General features: G+C 37.6%; 1 protein-coding gene across 2 annotated transcripts; it reads right to left on the reverse strand.

Annotated features, from left to right (window-relative positions):
* Positions 1-1,088: 1,088 nt before the first annotated feature.
* Positions 1,089-14,238, reverse strand: LOC111446318. Of its 2 annotated transcripts, none has more exons than XM_023085080.1 (16): positions 13,768-14,238; positions 10,792-10,911; positions 10,330-10,497; positions 9,786-10,073; positions 9,565-9,650; positions 8,786-8,870; positions 8,488-8,700; positions 7,005-7,064; positions 5,210-5,289; positions 4,612-4,919; positions 4,426-4,517; positions 4,220-4,346; positions 2,276-3,435; positions 1,915-2,201; positions 1,540-1,713; positions 1,089-1,425 (listed from the first exon to the last, which is right to left on the reverse strand). In XM_023085080.1, the coding sequence occupies exons 1-16, from the start codon at positions 14,002-14,004 to the stop codon at positions 1,299-1,301; spliced, it is 3,612 nt and encodes a 1,203-aa protein (XP_022940848.1). In that variant the 5' UTR covers positions 14,005-14,238; the 3' UTR covers positions 1,089-1,298. The 2 variants fall into 2 exon arrangements, with proteins under 2 accessions (XP_022940848.1, XP_022940847.1); XM_023085079.1 differs by having other exon boundaries at positions 1,915-2,210.
* Positions 14,239-14,356: the final 118 nt, after the last annotated feature.

Consider the following 14,356-nt stretch of genomic DNA (forward strand, 5'->3'; position numbering starts at 1 on the left):
TTTTTCACAAGCTATATTTCCTTTTTTACATTGTTTGAATAATCTATGATTACCTTCATATGGTTTGGAAAATAAAATAAAACAAACCTTTTTTTTTCTTTTTTTTCTTTTTTTCTTTTGGTGTGGGAAAGATCTTTCGCAGAGATCGACGAACAGTGCCAAAGTGGTCCATCCTCATTCAAAGTACTCTTTGGTGTTTCCGTCACGAGTTGCCTTATTTGTTGACCTTTTCCAAGGACAGTTTTATCAACAGAAGAAATAAATAAATAAATAAAATACAATAAAATAGTAATTTTTTAAAAATGTCTAATAATAAGTTTTTTATCTTTTACATTTACATCTAAGATTATAATATTGAATTTTAATTAAAATTATTTATAAAGATAAGATTATGAGCATTGAAATAAATAAATGTGATGTCCCACATTGGTTGAGAAGGAGAACAAACCGTCGCCATTTATAAGGGTTAAGGGTATGGTATGGAAACCTTCTCTTAGCAGACGCATTTTAAAGTCTTGAGAGGAAATCTAAAAGGGAAAGCCAACAAACCACCACCATTTATAAGGGTGAAACCTTCCTTGTGTTTTAAAGTCGGAAGCTCGAAAGGAAAGCCCAAAAGGAAAAGCTCAAATAGGACAATATCTACCCCTCCCTGCATTTTAAAGTCTTGAGAGGAAGCTCGAAAGGGAAAGCCCGAAAGTGAAAAAGCTCAAATAGGACAATATCTACCCCTCCCTGCATTTTAATACGTGCATTACTTTTTGGGAAAATTTTGCAAATTTAAAAGCATGCCCATTTTTTATATTATATGGGTTTTTACATAATTCTAAAACTAAAAAACAAGAACTGGCTATAAAATGATAAATAGAAAATTATGTAAAAAAATACAAAAACTTGTAATCAAGTATTTTTTACCGTCTAAGAGTAATACAAAGAGATTCCGAACCACAAATTTAATTAATGATATATTTTAATCAATTCAACTATATTAAGACATTCTATCAAGGAATTCAAATAAAAGCAAAAAAGAATTATAATCTGTACATATTCTTTTAATAAAAATTTTGTATTAAAAATTAATCAATAAGTTACTAAAAAAATTGTAAACTTGAAATAAATGGGAAGAAATTTAATTACAAGCATAAACTATCTACCAACCTAGTTAATCTTCTAATCTTCTAATCTTCTAATCTTTTAATCTTCTAATGTAATGAAGGCCTCACTCTCAATAACCTTTTATTCCCTGCAGCCATTCATTATCTCATTAGCTTTTTATTCCCTACAGCTATTCACTAATATCATAGTAACCTAACGGTGTTAGTATGAATATCTTTGTATGGAAGGTTCGATTCTCCTAGCAGCGTTATATCTTCGGGGGAGAAGAGACGAGAACCAGTGCTCAAGTAGTGTTGTGCAACACGACCCCTACATTACAAAGCAAAAGAAAACAAAAAAAACTATTAAGGGATCGGAAAAGGTTTAAAGCTAAGAGTTTCTAGTAAAACTGGAAAGAATCATGCAGTCATTATTGGTACAAACCTTCGTCTTTTCGTCTTATCGTTGCCATTGACGTTTGAGATACGTAGAGTCTCTGATCTTGAAATGCAGCGCAACGAAGAAAGATATTCGAAGAATTGTACACCTTTCAATGCCAAATGCAATCTGTTGGGAGCCACATGCTGAACTACGTCCAAGAGACGTGATTTCATATCTCTGCTCAAAAGACATTTAGAAGTTAGTACAAGTGTGAGAAGTTTTTCTTGTAACTGAGATCATGAAGATTGGATCTTTAAAATCTCAATTGGTAACAATTAACTTTTTTGTTTTTAAGAATTAAGCTCATAAACACTACTTCCACCTAAATCATCCTAGCAGATGAGAAAATATCCATATGAATGGAGATTTCAGTCTTACCTCTCTTGCATATGACTATTTTCTGGAAGGCTCAGTTCACTATCTTTCTTAGTGGAAGAGGAGCTATCCATCATATTGTGCCTCATTAATTTTCCCGATGCTGCTGTATTGGTCGTAGAGGCAAGCATCTCTGGTACAATATCCAACGAGCTACCGAGGCCCACACGAGAAGCCATGGTAGCAATATCACTCACAATGGAGCAAAATCCATGCTGAGCAATTGTAGATGACATTTGCAATTGCTGACCTCCAGAGAAGAATGAGTCTGGCTCTTCAGATACAAAAGTCGGTTTATCCTAAAGAGAAATATGGTTACTTTTATGGAAACTAATTCGTCATACACGCAAGTTAAAGCACTTACTTGTAGTTGGCAGGAAGAAAACAACAGGTCTGAATCTGAAATTAGATGGCTCATTCTATGAACTAATTCGACAATCTGAATGGTTTCTTGCTTTTCTGGCACGATATGATGCCCTAGAAGATCTAAGTGATGGTGGCGAAGTTGTTTCCACAATTTATGCACTGAATCACCCGATACGTTCAAATCAGGTTTCTTTGTAGGCTTGAACTTGTTAAAGTCAACACGGCTGCACTCATCCATCACAGGATATGTTCTGATAATGTTTTCCATATGTCCATTACAAGAAAATTCTTCCCCCTCTTCGCGGGATGAATTAAATACATTGCAAAAATTTTCCGAAACAGCCGTAGTTTCTTGTATGGGGTGCGTAGGTGAATTGAAACTATTGGCTTCAACTGATAACACGTTCTGAGAAAGCTCATTCATAGAAACTTCTGGACTGGCACCAGCATCACCACGAGATGCCATTTCGGTAAACATCTCCGTATCATGAATTTCTGTCTCAGGAACAAATATCGACTCTGGCACGTATGAGGTAGTGACAGACATAAACATCTCATTCAGATCTATACCACCTGCAGTTTCTGAACATGGATAATTATCTTCAACAGTATTATCTGTCGTACGATAAAGCAGCCCATTTAATTGGCTCGAGTAATTTGGAGGTGCTGGTTGGTGAGACAATAATATACTGTCATCTCTATTTGGGACCTGAGAACATTCCTTGTTGACATGCACATCTTCAGAATCAGAAGACACCACCATATCCAGCCTTCTTCGGCGCTTCTGACTAGATAAAGGAATAGTGGTTCCTGAAATATCAGAACACTCATGTGCAGCATCAAACTTCACTGCAAAGTCATTGTGATCTTGAATAGAGCCATTCCTACTCAACATCGCTGCCTTCTTGGCCTCTAAAAGATAACTGTTTTCATAATTTTGAGAGTCCTGGCCATTCTGCATTTCCTCTTCATAAAAATCACTTTCACGTGCTTCCAACAAGCAAGAAGTTGTTTCCATTCTTAATAACGACTTTGTGATCTCTTTGTCAAGTAGCACTGATAACTGAGATGGGAAACTCCATGGCATTATCACCGGAAGTATCTGATGGCCAGCATCAAGATCAAATAAAAGTGAGCCATACTTCTTCTGAATTTTATCTGCACAATCAAATACGTCCATAAGATAAATAACCAACACAAATAAAAATCATTTCCAAATATTCTCTCCAAAAGCATCAGGATCGGCATTTAGTGAAGCAATTACCTCGTTTCAATTAAAGCATCGCATAGTCCAACAATGGTAAAGAAAACTAACGGTAGAAGATGAGGGTTTGTGTATGGGAGGGGAAAATAGGTGCACGTGCAAACAGCCTAGTGTTGAAAGATATCGGAGTGTATTTCTCACTCATGCTCTTGAAAATACTATTGGACTACAAAGTAACTTTTATTCAATAAAACTGTATTTCTGTCGAACCTTAAAAATGTTACTATTCCAATAAATTTATAATATACAATTTTATTTTATTTCATTTTTTTTAAAAGGAAAAAGATATATCCTTGAAGTAATGAAATTGGATGTATCAACTTATGTCTAGATACTTCCAAGGTTCTCGCTTCAAATATTTGAAAACTTAAAGAACTTTTAAAACCCATTGGTTTCCGATAAGTTTTTTTTTATTAAAAAAAAAAATCTTGCAATATCACAATCAGAACGGTTAACGTGCCTTTACATATTACATGACAGGCTTATTATCAAGGTAAGCTTCAAGGACGCAAAGAATCCTTCATATCACTGGACCATAAGTGATTAGTTTCTGACTATGAAATCAAAGAGTGGTCGTGCTCATATAGACAGCCAAAATGATATAAAAGGAAAATACAATCAGAGAAAAGGAAGATTTAACGACGACAATCATATTTATACTTGGGAAGCATGACTGACCTCTAAATCCTTTACCCTGGCACCAGAACTGAAGATGCATAATGGCTTTCCGAATATCGTTGTGGTAACAATGAATAATACGCTCAAGTAAGCATTTTTGGATGTTGACTCCTTCAGAAGCACAAATCTGAAAGGGAAGCAATAGTGAATCAATCGAATGGAAATTCAAGCAATATGTCATTAGTAGATGAGCCAAAAGCACACACCATATATAAATGGCTGAGTAGTTCCGTTAATGATGGTTGTATTAAAGAGACTTGTAGCCTGTCCAACCTAACAGGAAGAACAGGATCGCTACCTATAGTTCAAGGATAAAAACAAGAGTGAATTCATCATTGCAAACTGTAAAATGACTACAAAATGAAATTAGAACCACAAATAAGCACTCTTACTATTGCTGGTCAAAATTATGGGAACCTTTCCTGTGTCAGCAATCTCTTGAATTGCAGAAATAAAACCACGATCCTCAGGAAAAAGGATATCCACGTCCTCTAAAAGAATTAAAGGCTTAGCTTCACCTTGGCTGCTGGTGCTTTCAGATGCGATGTATCCAAATTCTCCAACTTTAATGTTATCATCAAAATCATTGTTTGACAAAGGGATGGGTTCAGTCACCTCATTGGCAAAATTGTCCTCTTGAAGAGAGGAAGGATATTTTTCAATAAAATTGTTCCTTGACCCCTGGAAATCTTTTACAGGCCTGTAAGATAACCATACTTTCGATCATTCTGAAAAACATTTATGGGTAGCTAAAAGAAAAATTTTACGAAGAGTTGTATAGTTGATTGAGCAATATCAAATTGGACTCCAGGCATAATTTGATACTCTCTTTTTGTAGGATAAATCAACGACAAATATGCACCAGACACTGATTTTTTTAAAATAACAATAATAAAATAACTAAAAACCTGCAGAACAAGCAATATCATAAAGTTTAAGAAGTCATTTATAACGTGGAGAAATCTAACCCAAAATTTAAATAGAACGGACCAATTTAGCTGGTGAGAATGTAAAACCCCTCCAATCTCCTGCTTGAGAACAGCTCCTGATCGAATGACAGATGCACTGTACTGAAGGACAATGTATTATACAGTCAAATTTAATTTTTTTAATAAGAAATAATATTTATATATGTAGGTCAATCAAAAAAGGAGTTACTACATAGAGCCTGGGGGTAGAGGAGACCACCACCATAAAGAATCTATTGCAAAAAGATCATCCCAATCACGTTTAAACAAAAGAGCAGAGGTTTTTTTAGTTAAAAATTATAATCATTTGATTTCTTTCCATCTATAAAAGCAACAAAAGTATAAACGTTCCAAAAAAATAATAATAATCCAATCAAGCTGGAAACTGTCCAAAGTTGCAGAAACTATCTAAGGAATTCTTTTTTTCTCATAATAAGGTCCTTGATTTCTTTTTATCCATAAAAATAACAACAAAAGCTCTCACCATGGATCTTGGCTGAATGACATGCCAAAATATCATTAAGAAAATCTACTCTTCAGCTATTTAGGGGTTTCATCATCGAGAACATGAAGACAATATGATATAGAGCCCAGTTTTAAGCCAATTAGGGATATTAAAGCTTCAATAGACAAGGGAACAAAGAAGTAAAAGGCAACATCAATTAGAATTAATAGGGATGAGATTCAAAAAAGTGGACTTAAGTCGCTCCATCTTTGATAGAACTACGACCAACCACCGAGTTTAACTCAAAGTCTGATCCAATTCTCAAGTTCTATTCCAAAGAGGTTTCTCTTAATTCCTAAGACCCAATTCAGATATAGTCAAGTTTCTAGATGGAATTTACATCGTCTTAATCTCTGAAGGATGAAATCTTATGTTATTGACGAGTTTGGAAGACAATTGTATATACATGAAGGATATATCACGAACAAAGTCAACAAAAAGGCTTCTGTACCATCACTTGCCCAAAACAAAATCATTCAAGTTTAGCAGCAGCAAATTCTTTGTTTCCAAGCTTATTCACTTCGCAAAGCAAAATAGTTTATCAGTATAATCAATGAGAACCTCCATAATCTTTACTTGTGGATAATAGAAGGATAACAGGTACTTATTCATCCAAATAGCAATGCTTTTCTATTTCTTCTTTTTGAAGAGAGAAAGTTCAAGTTCCGGTATAATCAAACAGTTAAAATTTATAAACTATTTTTTTAGTTCATAACATTGGGATGGAGATTTAAAACTCTAACCTCTTGGTCGAGAGTACATATCAATTAATGTTGAGTTATGCTCACTATTAGCAGAACTTTATAAAGGGTTAAGTCCAATAAGTAGAAAATATCAATACTGTGGACATTCTGATGATGCTTTTATGAAATGAAATTAAGAAATGAACAAAATCGACACTTCAAAAGTTTTCCCAATGATTGGGTGATTTAGTATATGTTTCCCTCATCATCATTTCTGAAGCATCTTCAAAATAATTTTAACCGTCGAAACTTTATTGGAAGGTGTGGCATAAAGTCAAATCATTCTTATACACAAAGTATTAAGCTCCGTCAATCTAAGGGTGCAGTGAAATTCCATTGGGAAACTGTTAACAAACAAATAATGTAGGAGCTGAAAGCATGACTTACCTATCAAGGGAAAAACATTTGATAATTAATTCATGTGTATATTATGCAACATCAATGATATATTATATTTTACCAATACCTTTTCACATCTATAATTCATTGAAGGCTTAAAGTTTAACTTCAGCAACCATCATCACGTAACAGGAGAAATTAGCATGGGAAAAATGCCAAATTGTCATTACCTCAATAACCCTGAAACCATGCTCTTCGGCACAAGCATAAATAGCTGCAGATTTCCCACTCTGCAAACATATAGAAATATTTTAACCAAAGAGAAACATTAGCCCAGAAAAGAGAATCAATTCCCACATTCATAACCTGCAACCCTTAGAAGAGATAAAGGTTCAGCTTCAGAGTATTTAGAATATAAAGCACATTTTAGATAGATAATAAAAATGGGCTCTAAAAATTACTTCCCCGCAGGAACAGAATATTAACAGTCGAATAAAAGAGGCCAAGAAGAAAACCCAATATAGCTGTAAACCATGGACCACCAACTTGAAACCCGAAGAAATCCATTAAATATTTTTACATCCAATCGTAATTCACACCTCTGTACCATTTTTAGTCTCCAATTGCAGAGTAGCTACCAAGTTGGCTATTGGAGGAAGAAACTGAATCAAAGACTTGTGTTTTCCATTAACTTACTTGAATATTTGCATCTCTAGTTTTCCTTTTTCTTCTTTTTCTCTCTTTTAGCCCAAACATCAGGAAGACTACAACCTTTTTAAAAACACCTCAGGCAGCATGACCAATTACATATGGATCAAACTCGTGCACCATAAATCGAGCAGAAATGCCCAAGTCTTAAGGCAATAATGGGTATCCTCTTACCCACAGAAAGGCTATCTTGTCTTGACAAAACAGATTCCAACAAAGTTTAAGTAACCATATTTCTCAGAGGTTTTGATACCAAAATAAAAAACCATATGTAAAAATTATGGTTAGAAGGTAACAGAAGAGACAGGAGAAGAAAGAAGGTTGGTGTCATACTAGAGATACTTTTGTTTCCTCCTTTTGGAACGCCTTGCATAAAACTTTGTGTAATTATAAAAGAGTAAACTTTTAACTCCTATTAAATTTTGCTTCCTATATCTTCTTAGAATAAAAAAAAATTAAAGTAATGCAATTTTGAGTAAATTGGTATGTAGACAAAATACACTGCAAATTCATACAAAATTAGTCTTTCCTTCATGACAATTCTTCCTCAATTAACATTTATTTCATAGAGCAAATGGAACATTAAAAACAAGCATTTGATATTCAACAAGAGATGCCTTTCCAATATGAGGATTTGCAAGAATTAAAGACCAATTGCATAAGAAGTATGGCACAGCCACACCTCAAAATAAACTGTCAGTTACTTTCATGACCATCTAACACCATACAAGTTGAAAACATGTAGAAGATGTTTTTCTGTGCAATAAAGTGGCAAAGAAACATACGATGGCCAAACAAATGACTTATTTACTTTTTGCATCCACGATGATGATCAAACAAAAAATTAACAGAGTTGCTCAAAATCAGCTTCTACTTAATTTTAAGATGTGATCAAGACTAAAAAGAAGTAGATTTCTAGACAAGAATTTACTTTGTTTCAGTGACAATTACAAAACCAAACAAATGTAAACATATATCAGGTGATAATAGTGAGTTTCTGTATACCCCAGATGATCCAGTGACGAGGAGTACATTCTTTAGGCTATCCTCACCATCTGGATTTTCATAGTCAGAATCACTCTGATAACAGTTCCCATTGTTATCTTGCTTCTGGAATTTATTTCCCCCAGCAAAATCTTTCTTGTTCCGGGAATTTTTTTCATACCAGAGATGTAGCCACTCGCTTAAAAAATTGACTGATTCAAGATTACCGCATACCTGTAAAACAATGCGTCAGAGAAGGGACAATAGAGGAAAACAGAAGCCAGAAAGCTATGGTTGCTAATACAGATTGGCAGCAAACCTCCATGGCCATCCTCGGCTGATACTTGTATGTCCATAAACAATTTTTGGGACAGCTTTGACAACGATCGTAGTATGACCGCATTCTATTATTACAAAACAATTTTTAAAATTTTGTGATCAAATAATAAGAAAAAACAGGCAGGAAATTAAGCATAAATGTTTTAGAGAAGCACAATCCCCAGTAGCAAAGATACCTATTGAAAACTACCACTGAAATGTTGAAACATTTGGAAATGCAAGGAGCCACTCATAAGGATGTATGATGCGTTAATCGGAAAACAATGTTATAATCCACGACATAATAAAACTATGAAAGCATAAAACTACAGGTTCCCTCATAAATTATGAATTGAACTCACATCATGTTTGCTTTTGAATATTACTAGTAAACTGACATTAGCAACATCATAAGCAGTAAATTAACCAAATTATAGATTAAATCTCATTCCTAAAGTAGGAAGACTAAAATTGTGAAAAGAATAATTTAAACGATCACGCATTATCTAGTTGTACCATATACTGAAGCCATAAATATTCGCAGCATTTTAAATTAAGTTGTAAGGCTTTAAATTCCTATTAAAAAGAATTTAGTTTCTAGAGTTTAAACTGAAAATATAGAACTGATAGCATTTGATACCATGCTTAAGCTTTAACATCCTAAACAGGCAGAATTTGATAGGCAAAAATAAAAAAAGCAAAAAAGCAAATCAAAATCGAGGTTCTCTAGGAACAAGAAAATGGGTCAAAGAAAACTTTATCGTTCATAACAGTACTAACCTATCCTGAAGAAATCTACTTCGATGCTCAAGGATTGGCCCTGCTTTACAATCACTAAGCCCAAGTGTTTTATTCGGGTTACCAACCTGACAACAAGAGAAAGAGATGATTTGAGTTCAAAATTAGGCACTGGTAGTTAGAACTTGTGAAGTTGAAACGAGTTCAACTTTCAAAAGTAGAGAAAGAAGGAATGTAACACATGAATGAAGGATGAAATTTACCACTTCTGCAGTACTTAGGACGTGACGGATAATCATTTCCTCATCAGCATCCACATTGTATACAGTTGATGTTAACTCTTTAATGCATTCTTGCTTGGCGAAACCATGATCCATGGGCTCCACAATTGCACCAGAAGCAGGCAACACATTTGAAAGATCATCTACACTTAAAGACTTAACGCAGCCTTCAAATACTGATGAACAAGTGTTTTGCAAGGTATGACCATTATTTACAACACTTTTGTCAAGGAATGTCCAGTTTTGCCAGTCTGGCGATAGTTCATCATCCTGCATGGTACTATGAATATTATTACTCATGGATGGAAAATAAAAGATCTACTCGTCAACATTTTGAGAGGATACTAAGTCAAGGGCAGTGAGCTACCAGTGGAAGAAATGAAAGGGAGTGGATGGGGTAGTTTAAAATATGGTATTATCAGACAATGGTATCAGATAAATGTATTTACTAGTATCCTGAGATAATCTGAGTTTTTCTTTGCCTTTTTTGCATGCTATGCATAAAGCTATGACAAGAAAACCATACCCCAGCTCTTTCATAGACGTGAATTGGATTACAATCAGTTCCGCTTTTCTTTCTCCCAACAGTGCGCCCTCTCTCTGCCGATTGAGTATCCCCTTCACTTTTCTTCCCTGCTTTTAGGGATACGAAAAAGGGATGTACTTGATTTCCAGGAAACATCCGTAAATTTTCCTGATCGTACAAACAAGGGCTTAGGGCTGTAGATTTAGATATTTAATGTAATCACATTGAACAAAGATAAATGCAATATTCACTTCCTTTTCCAACTCCATGTTCACGAGTGGAAATTCCAAAACCTACACATAAACTCAAATCTCTACGCGCGGTACATCGTGAGAGCACAAACTAGCAACTAACAGGATCACAAGTTCATAATTGACATGCAGAAATTTAGCAGCCTTGAATTAAAAACAAAAACTGTGCCATTAAATTTGTGACATAGCGACGACAAACTATAATACTGACCTCCCTATTTATTTTCGCCTCTAGTCGCAGGTCTGGAATTGTCCGAGTTGGGGTTGTTGCCTCTTCAGCATGTAAAATTTTCTTTGGCGTCAAGTTTACCGCTCGCTTCTCCTTCGCTTGCTGTATGTAAAGTATGATTATTTCATCTTGAAAAATCAATATAGTTTCATGTAGAGATGCAGACCTTTTCCAATTTGAAAATAACCAAAAACACATATAGTACATTGTATTTCAATGTCCAATTCCATCAATGTAGAGTCTAACTAAACAATTCATGCTACAACTATTCTCATACCTGCTGACTGTTGAATTTCGATAATTGGCCAGGGAAATCACCGAGAGGATATTGTCGACAGGAGGTTGTTGGAGGAAAGATAAAATGCGTAAAATAAGAGAGAGAAGGACTGAAACTTTGACTGCTCTTCAAAATCCGGTGGTGAAATCTTGTAAACAGATTTCCTATTTAAATACAACCTATCCTAAAAATGGGTGGAGAGTGGCCAACTGAATCTGTGCCACTTCCTAGAAAATTGACGTCTAAGAATTAGCTAATCCATTCGACGTGTTTGTCAAATGGTCAAAGGGAAATTAAATGTAAACGTGTGAATCTAAATAAAGAAAAAACAAAGGTTTTATCTAACAATCTCCTCCTAAAACCTGTGTTATATCTGCCTTGCCTTATTTCGTTTCGTTTGAACTCCGTTTTGAGCCCTATGGCTCGGTGTCCCTGGCGGCATGTCCTCCAGACTCCACGTCTTGTTTGGCCGCCTCTTCTTCGAGTTGGCGCGCCCCCAGTCCAGGTGGTTCACCTCTTCCTAATAGGTCTTCCATCTTCCGGTACCTGGCCGAGAAGTTGACTGGTTGCTCTATCTCTAGCTTTAGGATGTAAAGGCAATTTGTCGTGCACCGAACTTGCGTGAGCAACCGTCGTCGATCATCGCGGATCCTAAGTAGCCCGCGTTTGATGGAAATGTGGCAGCCGGCCTTATCGAGTTGACCCAGGCTCACAATATTAGCCTTGAGTCTCGGGATGAAGTAGACGCCGGTCAGCTTGTGATGATTGCCTCCCTTGCCGACGAATAGGATGGTACCGTGCCCTTCGATCTCGACGACGGAGCCATCGCCGAATTTCACCGTCCCGCGAATCCCCGAGTCAAGCTCAGAGAACGCAGACTTGGCCCCGGTCATATGGTTTGATGCCCCCGTGTCGAGGACCCATCGCCGGTGCTCTTGCTGCTTGCCTCTTTCACCGATTTGAGCGAGCACTCGCTCCTCCTTTAGTCGAATTGGCTCCCCAGGTGCATTTGTTATGCACAGTTGGAGTTCTTCCTCGGGTTCGACGTTCACCGGAGCAGTTATGCCGTCGTCGATTACCTCTGTGGATGCAGTCACCATGAAAAGGGCCGGCTCATCCTCCTCGGATTGAGCCACATGGGCCTTTTCGGCCGTCTCCTTGTTCCTGAGCTTGCTCCAGCAATTCTTGCTCAGGTGACCTCTCTTCCCACAGTACGAGCACTGGATTGGCCCGTCATCAGTCGACTCCTCCTTCTTTTGATCCGCCTCTTTCCTGTGCATGCGCCATCGAGATTTCCACGGCTTCTTACCGCCTTTGCGGCTGGAGGGCCCATTGCTCTCGCCGGTGTCATCACGGAGCTTTAGGCGTGCAAGCCATTCCTCCTCAGTGAGGAGTAGACGACCCTCCTTGTCGACAGCTGAAATGGTATTTTTCTTCCGCTGCTCGACGTTACGCAGTCTTCCGGTCACCTCTTCCACCGTTAGGTCATTCACGTCAAGCAAAGTCTCGATTGAAATTGCAACTTGCTCGAGGTGATCGGGGACGACCTGCAGCATCTTCTTCACGATTTCTGTCTCGTTGATGCTGCCACCGAGTGTGGTGATGCTGTTGGCGAGCCCCGTGATTCGCATTGAAAAATCATCGACGGATTCGCCGTCCTTAAAGGAGATCCCCGAGAGCTCCTTCCGCAGCTGCTCAATGTTGGATTCCCGCACTCGCTGTACACCGACTCGACGGGATTTAATTCCTTCCCAGGCCGATTGCGCGGTGCGCTTGGTGGAGAGAGATGCCAACATCTCTGGGGGCACAGATCGTAATATGGCGGCGAACGCCAGCCGATCCTCCCGGTACTCGATTGTTTCTCCTTCCTCTGGCTCGACAGCGTGCCATAACCCATGCGCCTGTAGGTTGACGCGCATCAACAAGGCCCACTCGTTGTAGTTGGACCTTGTCAACATCGGGTACTGAACGACGGCAGTCGTTGTCTCCCTGATCACTCGCTCAACGACACCTCGACGCCCGTCATCACGGCGTCGGCCACGACCTCTTCGTGGTGGTGATGGAGATGCCAGCACTTGGCGACGTGGAGGAGTGAGCGAGCCTGCTCGAGATGGACCCCACGACGATGTATTTATTTTTGCACTTTGCATTTTCTTCTACTCGAACCTGAGACCTGTGTGTTGTTAGATCGACGCTCTAACCACTTGAGCTATTCAACTTGATTGTTGATAAGTTGGCTCTTCTGTGATGGTATACTACCGATCGCTTCAACCAGGCTCTGATACCACTTGTTGAATTTCGATAATTGGCCAGGGAAATCACCGAGAGGATATTGTCGACAGGAGGTTGTTGGAGGAAAGATAAAATGCGTAAAATAAGAGAGAGAAGGACTGAAACTTTGACTGCTCTTCAAAATCCGGTGGTGAAATCTTGTAAACAGATTTCCTATTTAAATACAACCTATCCTAAAAATGGGTGGAGAGTGGCCAACTGAATCTGTGCCACTTCCTAGAAAATTGACGTCTAAGAATTAGCTAATCCATTCGACGTGTTTGTCAAATGGTCAAAGGGAAATTAAATGTAAACGTGTGAATCTAAATAAAGAAAAAACAAAGGTTTTATCTAACACTGACAATCATAAAGCAATTAGAGTATTAATTCATTCAATTAAGTCACTTCACCTTCTTCGCGCTTCTCGATTGAGGCGTCGTCTTTCCCTTCGACTTTCTTTTCTTCTTGCCCTGACTCCCGCACAATTCCTCCTCTTGATCTCCTCCATTCTCTTCGTGTTCTTGAGGCTTGTGAGGAAGAAGCGTTGACTGTACCAGCCGGCGTTGAACGCTCCTAGGCATTGGCTTGCCGATCTCAGTGGCGTCAGTCTCCATCGCATCCCCGGATTGCTTAGCCGGACTCTCCATGAATTTAACCCCAATTGTAGGTGATCGACAGAGTAAATCTCGGGAACTAGGGTTTTGAGAGAACTTGAGAATCTCTGAGAGTGAGCTGAAGCATACTCGGTAACGCTACGTAATCTTGAGATACAACAAGATCCTCGGAGGGGAAAGCGGATGATGAAATTGGAGGGAATCAACTCGTCTGTTCCCGCGCGGACGATGCTTTTTTCTCTCTCTCTCTCTCTCCTCGAATTTACTGTGATATCTTAATTCTTAATTAATTAAACGATAAATATAAAAAATAAATATATATATATATATATATATTTTTTTTTTTTTTTTTTTTTTTTTTTTTTTTTTTTTTTTTTTTTTTTTT

The sequence above is a fragment of the Cucurbita moschata genome, unplaced genomic scaffold (genome assembly GCF_002738365.1).
Source record: "Cucurbita moschata cultivar Rifu unplaced genomic scaffold, Cmos_1.0 Cmo_Scf00008, whole genome shotgun sequence".
Taxonomy (NCBI): Eukaryota; Viridiplantae; Streptophyta; class Magnoliopsida; order Cucurbitales; family Cucurbitaceae; genus Cucurbita; species Cucurbita moschata.

Excerpts from the sequence above, each read along its gene's own strand:
- LOC111446318 (XM_023085079.1), bottom strand. The coding sequence starts at position 14,004 with ATGGAGAGTCCGGCTAAGCAATCCGGGGATGCGATGGAGACTGACGCC. Across the intron at positions 5,290-7,004 it reads ATGGTTTCAGGGTTATTGAG|TACAGTGCATCTGTCATTCG; the intron begins GTAATGACAATT and ends ATTGTCCTTCAG. Across the intron at positions 1,426-1,539 it reads GATAAGACGAAAAGACGAAG|GGGTCGTGTTGCACAACACT; the intron begins GTTTGTACCAAT and ends TTTGTAATGTAG.